At 36.3% G+C, this 16,397-nt stretch overlaps 1 protein-coding gene across 1 annotated transcript; it reads left to right on the top strand.

The window, feature by feature from the left end:
• The first annotated feature begins 1,249 nt into the window (after nucleotides 1-1,249).
• Nucleotides 1,250-6,808, top strand: LOC113513681 (uncharacterized). Its single transcript, XM_026897669.3, has 6 exons — nucleotides 1,250-1,525; nucleotides 2,546-2,755; nucleotides 3,804-3,927; nucleotides 5,191-5,375; nucleotides 5,835-5,933; nucleotides 6,551-6,808. Exons 1-6 carry the CDS (start codon nucleotides 1,291-1,293, stop codon nucleotides 6,685-6,687), a joined length of 990 nt encoding a protein of 329 aa, XP_026753470.2. The 5' UTR covers nucleotides 1,250-1,290; the 3' UTR covers nucleotides 6,688-6,808.
• Nucleotides 6,809-16,397: the final 9,589 nt, after the last annotated feature.

Raw genomic sequence — 16,397 nt, forward strand, 5'->3', positions numbered from 1 at the left:
AAATATAATAGTCTTCAATCTTATTTATCCAAGAATCCCAAGAATGAAGAAAGAAGTGCTAAAAGAAAGAAATCATAATGCAAATAAAAATATAAGATAGAATCACATACAAAGTCTTTTGACCAGCAACGTCACAAGAATAAGAATATTTTTAAATCAAGTAGAGTTAATTATAAATATTTTTAATAGTTTAGAATGCAATTTCAGCTTAGAACAACGGCCAAGAAATTATTGCTTTTTTAAATAAAAGACTACATTATAAGTTTATATTAATATAGGCTTACAAACAGAACAAGGGTTATTACAATTATTAATCAAATCAAGTCCATTATTGTAAATTTTATATTAAACTAGCTGACCCCGTCAACGTTGTTTTACCACTTATTGTGAAATATAAAATCGGAATTAAAATACAGGGGTTGATTGTAAAACGATGAAAATTTTAAGTAGTATGTATTTTTCAATGCTAAATCATAATAAAATAAAAATGAAAAAATTTGTAAAAAAAAAAAATTGAGGAGGGTCACCCTTATCATTGACGGGTATAAAAAATAGATGTATGCCGATTCTCAGACCTACCCAATATGCACACAAAATTTCATAAAAATCGGTAAAGCCGTTTCGGAGGAGTTTGGTAACAAACGGTGTCACGGACACGAGAATTTTATATATAAGATTATATGTCAAACAAAATATTTTGATATATTTCAAACTTAATTCGTGATATAGAAAATAAATTATCATTAAGTAACAGTAAGCAATATTATTTTTTGGGGAGACACTCGTGCTTTTTATGTTGTATCTATACTATTGTTTTATTTTTGTTTGTTTTGTTCTTGTTTTGTATGCTACTGTGTGAGTCGCATTGATTTTTTAAATAAATTCTTTCTTTCTTTCTTTCATGCTAATAGTAGAATTGTAATAATAAAGGGTTATTGTAGAATAGTTAATTTATGAAAGCAGCAACAGGCGTTGAAATGTAAATTAATTTGTTCCACAGTTTTAGAAGCAAAAATAAAATGACTCAATTTGTGAGATCATGCCAAGAATTTTTAAATTGTAAACTAAATAAGTTTACAATTTAAAAATTCTTGGCATGTAATTTTAAAATTGTTCATAAACAAAATGATTTAATTCTTTATGTTATCTAAATAATTTGGAGTATGCATACATTGCGTTATTTTTATAGCACGCAAATATTTTTAAAGTTGATAACAAAAACGGTCAGTTTGAACACAGTATATAAATGAATCAATCTAAGTATGTAATCACAAACCCTATTGAAATACAATGTTGGTACTTACTATATTATTTTTATATGGAGGAAGTGCTTTAGCAGTATCGAAGTTACCAGATAAAATATTATACGATGTGAACCAAGCCGAAACGTTGTTTGATCAATTTATGCAGACATATGACAAGCAGTATACAAGTAAAGAGGAGAAGCAAAAGAAACTAAACGTCTTTAAAGAAAATCTGCAAATTATTAACGAGAAAAATGCAGAGCAATCTCTTGCTGTTTTTGGTATGTATCTTTTTTTTTTTTATTTAATTTTTTTATTTATTTATTCTTTATTGACCACATTACAAAAAATGTCTGGTACAAAAGGCGGACTTGATACTATATTTTCTCTCCCAGTCAACCTTTGGCAAAACAGAAATTTTATTACGCGGTGAATAAATTACAACACATACAATAGAGAACTACTGCACATTATGATTATATAAATATACATACATGAATACAATAAACAAATATTACATAAATATACAAATATGTAATACAAATACCTACATATAGTTGTATTTATTGTTTAATAAGATTTTATTATTATAATTTTAGCTTTCATATAAATGTAACATGCCATTGAATGTCATATGATCTCGGCATAGATTAGGCGAACCCTCCCTCTCCTGTGGTTGTCATAAAAAGCGACTAAGGAAGGGCGAGGAATGGGCAGCAACGTTTCTCTTAAAATATCTCCAAAGCTTAATTGCGATTGCCAATATGTCTGGCAAGTGTGGCAACTACTGGCAAAACCTCCTAGGGAGAGGGTTATGTTCAGCAGTGGACAGTTAAAGGCTGATATATATGATGATGTAAATTGAATCTGAAAAAACTTATTTTACAAATCAGTTTTTTCAGATTGTTACCAGGTTGAATTTCTTGCACGAATTTATCAATATTATTGATGTTATGAATTACACTTAGTATTATTATTTATATAAAATTGATTTCAATTAATAAAGATTACTAAAATATATGCAAAATATATTTCGTTGATTTTTATTTTAATAATTTTAACATAACATCCAACATTTCTATTAAAAACGAATCGTTTATAATTGAATGTTAAAAAAGTTTGATTACAGTTCTGTGAAAACAAAAAGAATCATTATAATCGCTCTACAGTTGGAACATAATAAAAAGGTCAACAACATTGAATGCCTATAACATTTTTGAAATTACTAACGAGAATCATTGCTTTCAAAATTGAACGTAAATTGTTAATAATCAAATAATTAAAACAATTTCTCTTTTAAGGGATCACACAGTTTATCGATTTAACTGCAGAAGAATTCAGACAGTTTGCAACGTGCTTAAATACTACAATAAATGACAAAAAATGTAAACAATATCAGTACACCGATTTACCAACTGCGCCCGATTCGTTTGATTGGAGAGAGAAAAACGTGGTGACAAGAGTAAAAAGCCAAGGTGGATGTGGGTCTTGCTGGGCGTTTAGTGCAATTGGTAAGACAATTAATATAATTATCAGATACCAGTGGGAGACTTTGTACAAAAGACGTTTGCTTCGGCACCTCGGTCCCATTCGTGCTTCTACCGTGAAGCAGTTGTGTTTGCATGGCTGTGTTTCGGTTTGAAGGGATATCCTCATTTCGGATTGAAGGGTGGGATATGGCAGTGAATTTACAAGGTACAGAGGAATAACACCTGAGTCCTCAGGAATGGCAACGCACGAGAGGTATCATGGGCGATACAGTATACTCTGTTATGTCCATGGTACTGCTCATGTCGGCGACGGTTACCACTTTTCATTGGGTGGACCGTCAGCTTATTTACTATTTTAAGTTGCATAAAAAAATATAATTAATAGTATACATGATGATTTTGCCTTGCTTTGCCTTGCTGTGTGGTCCGAGTATAAAATAGGCCAGGGATGGCCAACAGTGTCTCTCTTAAAACATCTCTAACCCTTAAATGCCTGAAGTTTCAAATTTGATACCGGGGTTTGCATTGTTTCATTGTTAAATAAATTTAAATATTTTGATTACCGTAATGCCTAAAGTATCAAAAATAATACCAAATGTTTTTTTCAAAATAAATATATAAAAATATCGTTTTGATACACGACACTTTCGTACACTTATGTTTTTTTTTTTATTTGATTTAAAAAATCAGGCTTTTAAGGGCTAAAGCCTAACTGCGGGTGTCAATCCGCGTAGCAACTACTGTCAAACCTCTCCTAAAGGAAGACAGTTTAAAGCTGATATAATGATGATTTAAGTCAGGTTATCTATAAGATATCTTGTATTTTTTAGCTATAAAGGCGATTTTTAATAATCAATATAAATATTAATAAGCATAACAGAATGTCTATTACAAGACTTCCCTCTCTCTCTCTCTACCACAGTTTGTAACGATATTTTGTATGCAATAAAGAATTTATTATAAGACATATATATATATATATATATATATATATATATATATATATATATATATATATATATATATATATATATATATATATATATATATATATATATATATGTTTCAGGGAATGTAGAAAGTGTCTATGCCATCAAACATAAGAAACAGATCGAACTATCTGAACAACAGCTGGTCGACTGTGACCAAACTAATAAAGGATGCGACGGTGGAATTATGTCGAGAGCTATCCAGTAAGATATTAAAAAGATGGACCACAGGGAGATTTTGTATAAAAGTCGTTTGCTTGGACACCTCTGTCCCATTCGTGTTTCTACCGTGAAACAGTTGTGTTTGCATGGCAATGTTTCGGTTTGAAGGGTGGGATTTGGCAGTGAATTTATAGGGTATAGAGGAATAACACCTGAATCCTCAGGATCGGCAACGTATGGGGAGTATCATGGGCGAAACAGTATATTCTGTTATGTCCATAGTACTGCTCATGTCTATAGACGACGGTTACAACTTTCCATCAGGTGGGCCGTCAGCTTGTATGCCATTCTAAGTTGTATAAAAAGAACATAAAGTAATGTAAATCAGAAAATTGTAATATGTATGTTAAAGGGAAATTGATAAGTAGATCTGTCTTGAACTGACGGAATCTGTGAAAGAAAAATAAATCTATCCCATTGATATTATCGCGAAGCAAGTTTCTGTTTCAATTCGAAGGCTAAAACATTATAGTAATTTTTTGTCTTTTTTGTACCACAAAGATGTCAAACAGGCATATAGCCTGTCTGATAGTAAATGATCACTACAGTCTATGGACGCTTGCAACACTAGGGGTCTCACGTACGCATTGCCGACCCTGAAGAAACCTTAATGTATCCTTTTTGAAGAATCCTATACTGGAGTCTCTAGGGAAAACCTTGGCAAGGATCTTATTCCACAGACAGAGCGTTCGTGGGAGAAAATTTCTTTGGAACTGCACTATATAATAATTACAGGAACCGAAGGCATAAGGTCATAGTCTTGAAGTACGAAACACATAAGAGGTACCATAATCATCACAGTGCTTTCTGTGATGTTCATGGGGCAGACCATATTTATTAGTGTCAATTATTGCTTCCCATCAGGCGGATCGACAGCTTGTTATTTACTCTAAAAATTATAATAATTTATAGGAATCATATTTATCTTCAAAGTTTCCTTACTATGTTTGGTTGACTCTTGAGTCCGAAAGTAGCATAGCAACCTCAAAGATACGCAAATAAAGTCGACATACTTAATCATCGATTCATCATCATCGATTCAGCTATTATCCGTCCACTGCTAGACATAGGCCTCCCCTATGGACCGCCATAAGCAACGGTCCTAAGCCACCTGCATCCATTGACTCCCTGCAATGCATTTGAGGTCGTCACTCCGGCTAGCGGGGGGGGGAGGTCGCTTCGCTTTACTTGTTGGTTCTTCAAGCTGTGATATAATGCATTGCTTACGATAAATTTATTTTTAAGGTATCTTGAAAAAGCAGGTGCAATGTTGGAAAGGGATTATCAATATGTGGGCAAACAACAGAGATGCCAATATAATGGACAGCATGTGAAAGTGAAAGTATCCGATTGCAGGGAGTATACAGAATCTTTCGAATCAGAAGATGACCTGAGGAATATATTGGCTAACACCGCACCACTTTCTATTGGTAATGTTGATTATAAATGCTCCACTCATATATACTATTACGACTGATTACAAAATTTTACTTCAAAATAGGGAAAAATATCATATTGAATTTGATGCTGGAACAAACATACAGAGAGACTAAATTTCTAAACTAAATTATTGTTCTGACTTCTTCTTGGTCTTATTTATCTCTTATATCAATTTTTCTTAAACATCTCCCATGCACAGATGTCATCTAATTACAGTTTAATTATATTAGTATATATATATATATATATTGAAATAAATAAAAATGTACATTATTTTGTACTTATGAGTAAATTGATTTTTCTCAGCAGATAACAACATTCCGAACTCAACGGTAAAATCTTAAAAAAGTGACCATTTATAAGAAGTTGTAAATAAGTCTATTTAAATAAAAAAAAAAAACTGTACCTAAACTTTAATTTTTTAATTAAATATGATATTTTCTCTGCAGGCTTAGATGCATCTGATATTCAACATTACACGGGCGGAATACTTACATGTAAAACAACTCAACCCAACCACGGTGTACTTTTAGTTGGCTACGGTGTAGGTGCGTATTGTAATTATTATTTTTTATTACATATTATTTCCAAATTTATAATTTATATTATTTTTATTTTAAACTTTCGCCTTGTTTCCATATATTTTGAATACACAATCGGGACATAACGCGATGTAAAAGCTTTTACAGTTAAATAGTACTTAAATACCTGCTTCTTTATTGCCGACGTTTCGACGTGGATTACACTACGTCGTGGTCACGACAGTACTGAACTGATTGACATCTTTGTCTGGCAGCTCACGCGGTCTCTTCGCGTACCCTCACACTGTCGCCATTATTATCTAAAGCTACCCTCACACCACACTGCACTTATGGTATCACGGTAGCTTCCAGACGAAGACGCCGCTCACTTCAGTCCTGTCGTGACCACAACGTGGTGCAATCTACGTCGAAACGTCGGTTCAGTAAAATATTTATCCCTATCAGTTATCGTACTGCGTAAAAAATAAGAGATCCTCTTTTATGCATATTACCTTTTTCAACATTGCAGCCATTTTTTCTTCGATCTTCTTGTTCATTCAAGTCCTTATTCAATATCTTCATCAGGACCTAACATTCTTTCGCATGGCATGCTCATAATATTTAACTACAATTTACTTTTTCAGAAAAGGATAAACCGTTTTGGACCTTCAAAAACTCTTGGGGCCCAAATCACGGCGAAGAAGGATATTTCAGGCTACTTCGGGGCGTAAACTCTTGTGGTATGTTAAAGCATCAAATCGTCTCCTCTGTAGTGGAGTAATGTAAAAATCACTTGACATGCACTTTCATATTTAAAATTAATGGTGTTGGTTTATTTGTCACGCTAATAACGTATGTACTTTGTTTTGAAATTTATTTACATCTAAATATTGTAAAAAAGAGTCAATAAATTATATATAGTAAATAAATAATGTAATATTATTCATATTTGATAACCTCGATGGAGTAGCAGTTAAATATACTACGTCACCATCTAGTTATACGGATTTCGGGATGTTTCCAACATTTATATTGATCTAGATATTTTCTTAATACATGACTAAAATAGAAATTAGCAACATTGTTTAAAGAAATAAATCTGGGAACTGAATACTATTTCAAAGGTCTAAAAAGGTTAAAACGTTCTTAAGCCTCGTGATAACCGTTCAGTTTGGGTGCCGGACGGTTAACACTAGGCTTCGAGTAGCAATCTAATATTTTGTCTGAAGATGATGAAAGAACGCAGATCTTTTTTTATACCACTGAGGTGGCAAACAAGCATACGGCCCACCTGATGGTAAGCGGTTACCGTAGCCTATGAACGCCTGCAATACCAGAGGTATTACGCGCGCGTTGCCGACCCTGAAGAAACCTCTTTACCCCCCTTTTGAAGAACCCCATGCTGTAGTCTCTTGGGGTTAGGTATGTATGAAAGAACGCACGTTAGTTCCTACTAAAGATTGATTTCTTTAGCAGGTTTTATTCATTCCCCAACAAGCAATTGTTTGTCTGAGAATATATTTAAAAATCTCATATTTATTCAAGAAAACGTTTACTGATTAATGAGTTCGACTAGGAGTAGTTCTATTCTATTTACATTAACAAATACATGACTTAAAAATATTTTATATTTCGTATTTAAAATACACATGGTATAGTATATTATATTATATTTATATATAGTATATTTTACCAGAGGGAGACTTTGTATAAAAGTCGATTGCTTGGGTACCTCTGTCCCATTCGTGTTTCTACCGTGAAGCAGTTGTGTTTGCATGGCTGTGTTTCGGTTTGAAGGCAGAGATATGGCGTAAATTTACAGGGTACAGAGAAATAATATCTGAGTCCTCAGGAATGGCAACGCATGGGGGGTATTATGGGCAAAATAGGATACTCTGTTATGTCCCTAGTACTGCTCATGTCTATAGGCGACGGTTACCACTTTCCATCAGGTGGGCCGTCAGCTTGTTTGTCATTCTAAGTTGTATAAAAAAAGTATTTAAACGGTTTTATTTAGCTCAACCTGTACGGTATTTATTTATTTGGGTCAAAATTAGAAATTGGAATTTAAGCACCTTCCCGTTGTCAGATTGATCTGAAATTTGGTACACACATTTAATTTAGATGACAATACAATATAATAAAATCCATAACATTATAAATCTAAGATGGCCGCCGATACAAAATGGCGGATTACATATTTTTCCTTAACCCCCTCAATATGGGTATCAAATGAAAGGGCTACACTAGTAAAACACGATGATTATGTCAAAATTTAAAATTCAAGATGGACGCCGTTCCAATATGGCGGACTAGGTACATATTTTTCCACAACCACCACAATATGGGTATCAAATAATAGGACTACACTGCGACACCCAGAGACTAGACACTCGGACACTAGACACTCAGACGCTAGACCCTCAGACACTAGACACTCAGACACCCAGACCCTAGACACACAGACACTAGACACTCGGATACAAGACACTCAGACACTAGACACTCGGACACTAGACACTCAGACACTAGACACTCGGATACAAGACACTCAGACACTAGACACTCGGACACTAGACACTCAGACACTAGACACTCGACACTAGACACTCGACACTCAGACACTAGACACTCGACACTCGACACTCGACACTCGACACTCGACACTCGACACTTGACACTCGACACTCAGATACTAAACACTAGACACTAGACACTCCGATTTTCGGATACAAGACACTCAGACACTAGACTCTCAGACACTTGACACTCAGACACCCAGACACTAGACACTCAGACACTAGACACTCAGATACTAGACACTCGAAACTCGACACTCGACACCACAATATGGGTATCAAATAATAGGACTACACTGCGACACTAAACACTAGACACTAGACACTCCGATTTTCGGATACAAGACACTCAGACACTAGACTCTCAGACACTTGACACTCAGACACCCAGACACTAGACACTCAGACACTAGACACTCAGATACTAGACACTCAGATACTAGACACTCAGATACTAGACACTCTAAACTCGACACTCGACACTTGACACTCGACACTCGACACTCGACACTCGACACTCGACACTCGACACTTAGACACTGGACACTCAGACACCCAGACACTAGACACTCAGACACTAGACACTCGGATACAAGACACTCAGACACTAGACTCTCAGACACTTGACACTCAGACACCCAGACGTTAGACACTCAGACACTAGACACTCGACACTCGACACTCGACACTCGACACTCGACACTTGACACTCGGCACTCGACACTTAGACACTAAACACTAGACACTAGACACTCAGACACTCGACACTCAGATACTTGACACTCGGCACTCGACACTCAGACACTTGACACTCGGCACTCGACACTTAGACACTAAACACTAGACACTAGACACTCAGACACTCGACACTCAGACACTCGACACTCAGACACTAGACACTCGACACTCAGATACTAAACACTAGACACTAGACACTCCGACACTCGGATACAAGACACTCAGACACTAGACTCTCAGACACTTGACACTCAGACACCCAGACACTAGACACTCAGACACTAGACACTCGGATACAAGACACTCAGACACTAGACTCTCAGACACTTGACACTCAGACACCCAGACACTAGACACTCGACACTCGACACTCGACACTCGACACTTGACACTCGACACTCGACACTCGACACTCAACACTCAGACACTCAGACACTAGACACTCAGACACTCGACACTAGACACTCAGACACTCAGACACTCAGACACTAGACACTCAGACACTAGACACTAGACACTCAGACACTAGACACTCAGACACTAGACAATCAGACACCCAGACACTAGACATACAGACACTAGACATTCGGATACAAGACACTCAGACACTAGACTCTCAGACACCCAGACACTAGACACTCGGACACTCGACACTCGACACTCGACACTCGACACTTGACACTCGGCACTCGACACTTAGACACTAAACACTAGACACTAGACACTCAGACACTCGACTCAGACACGACACTCAGACACTTGACACTCGGCACTCGACACTTAGACACTAAACACTAGACACTAGACACTCCGATTTTCGGATACAAGACACTCAGACACTAGACTCTCAGACACTTGACACTCAGACACCCAGACACTAGACATACAGACACTAGACATTCGGATACAAGACACTCGACACTCAGACACTAGACACTCGACACTCGACACTTGACACTCGACACTCAGATACTAAACACTAGACACTAGACACTCCGATTTTCGGATACAAGACACTCAGACACTAGACTCTCAGACACTTGACACTCAGACACCCAGACACTAGACACTCAGACACTAGACACTCAGATAGTATATATATATAGTATATATATCGACACTCGACACCACAATATGGGTATCAAATAATAGGACTACACTGCGACACTAAACACTAGACACTAGACACTCCAATTTTCGGATACAAGACACTCAGACACTAGACTCTCAGACACTTGACACTCAGACACCCAGACACTAGACACTCAGACACTAGACACTCAGATACTAGACACTCAGATACTAGACACTCGAAACTCGACACTCGACACTTGACACTCGACACTCGACACTCGACACTCGACACTCGACACTCGACACTCGACACTTAGACACTGGACACTCAGACACCCAGACACTAGACACTCAGACACTAGACAATCGGATACAAGACACTCAGACACTAGACTCTCAGACACTTGACACTCAGACACCCAGACACTAGACACTCAGACACTAGACACTCGGATACAAGACACTCAGACACTAGACTCTCAGACACTTGACACTCAGACACCCAGACACTAGACACTCGACACTCGACACTCGACACTCGACACTCAACACTCAGACACTCAGACACTAGACACTAGACACTAGACACTCAGACACTCGACACTAGACACTCAGACACTCAGACACTCAGACACTCGGATACTCAGACACTAGACACTCAGACACTAGACACTCAGACACTAGACACTCAGACACTAGACAATCAGACACCCAGACACTAGACATACAGACACTAGACATTCGGATACAAGACACTCAGACACTAGACTCTCAGACACCCAGACACTAGACACTCGGACACTCGACACTCGACACTCGACACTCGACACTCGACACTTGACACTTAGACACTAAACACTAGACACTAGACACTAGACACTCAGACACTCGACACTCAGACACCCAGACACTAGACACTCTAACACTAGACACTCGACACTCGACACTCGACACTCGACACTCGACACTTGACACTCGACACTCGACACTCGACACTCAACACTCAGACACTCAGACACTAGACACTCAGACACTCGACACTCTAGACACTAGACACTCAGACACTCAGACACTCAGACACTCAGACACTCAGACACTCAGACACTAGACACTCAGACACTCGACACTCAGACACTAGACAATCAGACACCCAGACACTAGACATACAGACACTAGACATTCGGATACAAGACACTCAGACACTAGACTCTCAGACACCCAGACACTAGACACTCGGACACTCGACACTCGACACTCAGACACTAAACACACATCTCACCAGATGGATGGTGATGATGTGGTCTTAGACGAAGCTTGTAGACTCGCGAATAGCCTATTTACAATTGCTTTAAATTAGTTGTGATTATTTTTATTAAACTTAAGATTGTGTGACGTTAGAGGGGCAGATAAAAAAAATAGGAATAGAATAGAATAGAATAGAATAGAAATCATTTATTCAAATAAACTTACATTGAAGCACTTTTGAAAAGTCATTACATTTTTTTTAATTTACCGCTCGTTCGGAAAGCTGTCTCATCACAAGAAGAACGAGCAAGAAACTTGCGTGATGCTCTTTTAAATAATTTTATTATTATTTTACATTTTTAAGTTTAATTGTGTGAATACAAACCACCAATTAGCACTAATTCAATTAAATACTCAAAAAGAAAAAAAAATTGAATACATAACCAACTGGTTAAACAATTAATAAGAGGAAATCAGTCATAGTGATTAGAGCAGACCAGTCCCTACAAGCAGCACCCGTTCACGAGTATGACGGATGAGCCAGCCATCACTGCGCTCGACCATATTTTAGGGAGCCCAATGACCCGGCCCACCACGCCGCCACAAGTCTGGACATTTTAGTGAGCATGACTACTCAAAACACTAGACCACGTCAAAGCTACTCACAATTGCCATCTGATAGTTATAGTATTCACATTTTACATAAGAATGCATGCGGCAATTAATACAAAAAACCGCTACGCTTTCATATTTCTAAAATTAATCAATTAAATCAAGAAAGCAATGAGAAAAAAAAATTATAACGTTGTATGCTAATAAACTAATTATTTACTTGATATGTTGTCATCTATGAATTCGTCTATCCTGTAATAGGCTTTCTTACATAAAAATTGTTTAATATAAGATTTGAATTGCCTCTCTGTCAGATTTAATGCAGATTCCGGCAGTTTATTATAAAATCTTATGCAATTACCATAGAATGAATTACTGATTTTGTGCAGACGGCATTTAGGTAAAATAAGCTTATTTATATTGCGTAAGTTTCTACTTGTACAGTCTTTGAGTTTTTTAAAACTCGCTAAGTTCTTCCGTGTATACATAATATTTTCATAAATGTATTGTGAAGTAACTGTGAGGATATTTGAGTCTTTAAAGCACTGACGTAATGACTCTCTTGAACCCATACCATAAATAGAACGTATGGCTCTCTTTTGTAAAACAAATATAGTATTTATATCGGCTGCTTTACCCCACAGCAGTATGCCATAAGACATTATGCTATGGAAATAACTAAAATATACAAGTTTAGCCGTCGCCACGTCTGTTAATTGCCTAATTCTTCTAATTGCATATGCAGCAGAACTGAGTCTACTGGCCAATTTTGAAATATGGGGCCCCCATTGTAATTTCGAGTCCACTGTTATACCTAAAAAAACTGTATCATTAACAAAATTTACTATTTCGTCATTAAGCAATAACTGTGTATTTATTAGTCTTACATTAGGAAGTGTAAATTTTATACACTTTGTTTTGCTGGAATTTAATAATAGGTTATTACATGTAAACCAATTTAATATTGCAGACATAGCACAATTTACATCGTCTAATTGATTACTTTGACGTCCAATTTTAAACACTAACGAAGTATCATCCGCAAACAGCACTATATCTGCAATTTTCTCTACCATAAAGGGAAGGTCATTTATGTAGATTAAAAAGAGAAAGGGGCCTAAGATTGACCCTTGTGGAACGCCCATCTTAATATTAGCTCCCTTAGATTTTACACCGTCAATATCTACAGTTTGAACCCTATCCTCTAAATAAGTTCTCATTAATTTTAGATCATTATCTCTTATACCATAATGTTCGAGCTTGTACAAAAGCGTTTTATGATCCACACAATCAAATGCCTTTGATAGGTCACAAAAAACTCCGAGTGCATCCTGTGACCTCTCCCAAGATTCGAAAATATGTGTCATTAGCGCAACACCTGCGTCAGTGGTAGACTTGCCGGCGGTGAAACCATATTGCTGACTGTGAAGCAGTCCGTTAACCCTGAAGTGATGTAACATTTGATTTAACATTATCTTTTCAAACACCTTACTTAGAACTGGCAAAATAGATATAGGTCTATAGTTCCCTGGCTCAAATTTATCTCCTGATTTAAATAGTGGGATTAATTTGCTAAATTTCATTAAATGTGGAAAAACGCCATTATCAATACATTTATTAAAAATAGTGGCTAGATATGGAGCAACAATATCTATGAAAGAACTAACTACTTTTACAGACATGCCCCAAAGGTCTTCCGTATTTTTTAAATTTAGCTGTTTGAATATTTTTATGATATGAAAGGGGCTAACATGTGAAAATTTAAATCTTAAAGAACAACAACCGATATTAGTCTCTAGTAATTTTTTTGCTCGAGATTGAGATGAGTCCAGAGAAGATGTAATATCAATCGGAATATTAGCAAAAAAATCTTCAAAAATATTAACTACATCTTTTGTTGTTGTTATTAATTTATTATCATAATTTAATGTAAATTGATTACAGGCTATTTTAGATCTTCCAGTTTCTTTATTTATAATGCTCCAGATGGTTTTAATTTTGTCAGAAGACTGCTTAATTTGTTTATTAAAATAATTAGACTTAGCCATAATACAAACTTTTTTAAAAATTTTAGAATAATTTTTTACATAAGTGGTGAATTTGTCATCAAATCGATATTTTTTTTGATCGTATAAATCAAACTTAGATACCTCGTTAGTAAGCGGTAGTTATACTACCCAAGTTAAGGTAATAGGTTAAAACGTGCCGAGGACTGTATGGCATTAGGGTGGATAAAAATGTAATGTCGTAAGCGCTTCCCCCTCAAGATTGGGCGCATCTTGTTGTATATTAAGCCTTGCCCCTTTACTGGACTGCGGGGGGGGGGGGGGGGTCGACCGTCAAAATGCCCCTTAATCGTGGGAACAACATGGTAACAATAAACAAAAAATACCAACAAATATAAATAAGACTGGAGGCTTACCATCAGTATTTGAAATATTTGTAGGTGCAAAAGTAATGTTGCGGTCCAACATTGACGTTACAAAAGGATTGGTAAATGACGCTATAGGCCACATTACAGAAATTTTTTGGCCTCAGTTCCGTCGAACCCAAATGTACGAAACAGATATATCATCAGTTTTAATTGACTTTGGCACAGACGACATGCACGTTATTTACCCTAAAGCCATACAGTTTCCAGCAAAATTCAATTATGGTACGGCTGAAAAAAGGATGTTGCCCTTAGTTTTGTCATGAGCATTCACCGTCCATAAAATGCAGGGCAGCACCGTCGACCATGCAGTAGTATATTTGGGCTCAAAATGGTTTGAGGAAGGACAAGCTTACGTGGCTCTAAGTCGAGTCAAGTCTCTGGAAGGGCTATGTATTGAGGAATTAGATTGTACTAAATTATCAGGTAAGAAACCATGTAATAATGATGCACTGAATGAATTAAATAGAATGAGGAATATTCGGTAAACAATTTCACTAAATACTAAAAACAAGAAAATAAAAATCGGTAAAAAAACTTTTAAGTTAAACGGTTTTATTTTATGTGCACTGAAAACTACAAAATAAATAAATAGTTACTTACCTATCAACCTACGTACCTTCTAGTTCAGAAATATTTTAGTACTAGGCAGAATAGCTTTTAGGCATATTAGACTAAAATAAAAACGTGGGGCCCCTCTGAAATCATACCTATAGCAGAGCATATCTTATACTTTGGTAGATCATGAGCTCGGCGTTCGCTGGTGAAGCCGTAACGGCTGGTTATTGATGGTCAAAACCTCCAGTTACGATTATAGTAAGTCGATTCAGCGGACCCTGGACTCCGGAGCTATGAGGTTTCGGATGCGACCGGGATAAACCGCTAGGATGATGATGATGACGATTATAATAAGTCGATGTAATCCACACTTAGTATAGTAGAAAGTAATACAGAAATAGTTAATGGGCCCCACGTTTTTATTTTAGTCTAATATGCCTAAAAGCTATTCTGCCTAGTACTAAAATATTTCTGAACTAGAAGGTCAAAATACCTACTTGTTATAGTGTGGGCTGCTTAGTTTACCTACCAAGCAAACCCTGGTGTTAGTGTTCTCTCATGAACTGCCTTTCGGCCGCTGACATGGTTCATGTTATGACAACCACTACCATCAGAGATATTAATGACCGAGATCACCTACGTAGGTTGATAGGTAAGTAACTATTTATTTATTTTGTAGTTTTCAGTGCACATAAAATAAAACCGTTTAACTTAAAAGTTTTTTTACCGATTTTTATTTATAAATTGAATTTGAATTAATGCCATATATGTACTTTGCCCTGTTCTTAATGTAGGGATATCGAGGGCTTATCTATTATAATAAATAAAAAAATATTACAATAATACAGTAAAAATAAAAACGGCTAACATATCTGATATAAATATTTTATTATGTTTAAAATATAGTATATAAGAACAACACTAGAAGAAGAAAGAAAACAAGTAGGGATGGGTAATATCGATACTGCTCTGGTATCTATATATTGGATAACTGATATTTAATATATATCTTATTGGGCCAATGAATAGTTATCGTAACTAAAATACATCCTCCACACGGTTCCCTCTGGAAACCATTTAATTCCTGTGGAAATTGTCACGATGGAATAACTGATCTGACATCATTCTCACCTATCATTGCTTATCGGTTTCCTGCCAGCGTATACCAATAGTACAGGTGGGATTACCATTCCATTATCATCAATAGAAAAAACTAGAATACATAGATATTGCTGTATATTATCGACCTCTAGA

The sequence above is a fragment of the Galleria mellonella genome, unplaced genomic scaffold (assembly GCF_026898425.1).
Source record: "Galleria mellonella isolate WM207_F2 unplaced genomic scaffold, CSIRO_AGI_GalMel_v1 utg93, whole genome shotgun sequence".
NCBI lineage: Eukaryota > Metazoa > Arthropoda > Insecta > Lepidoptera > Pyralidae > Galleria > Galleria mellonella.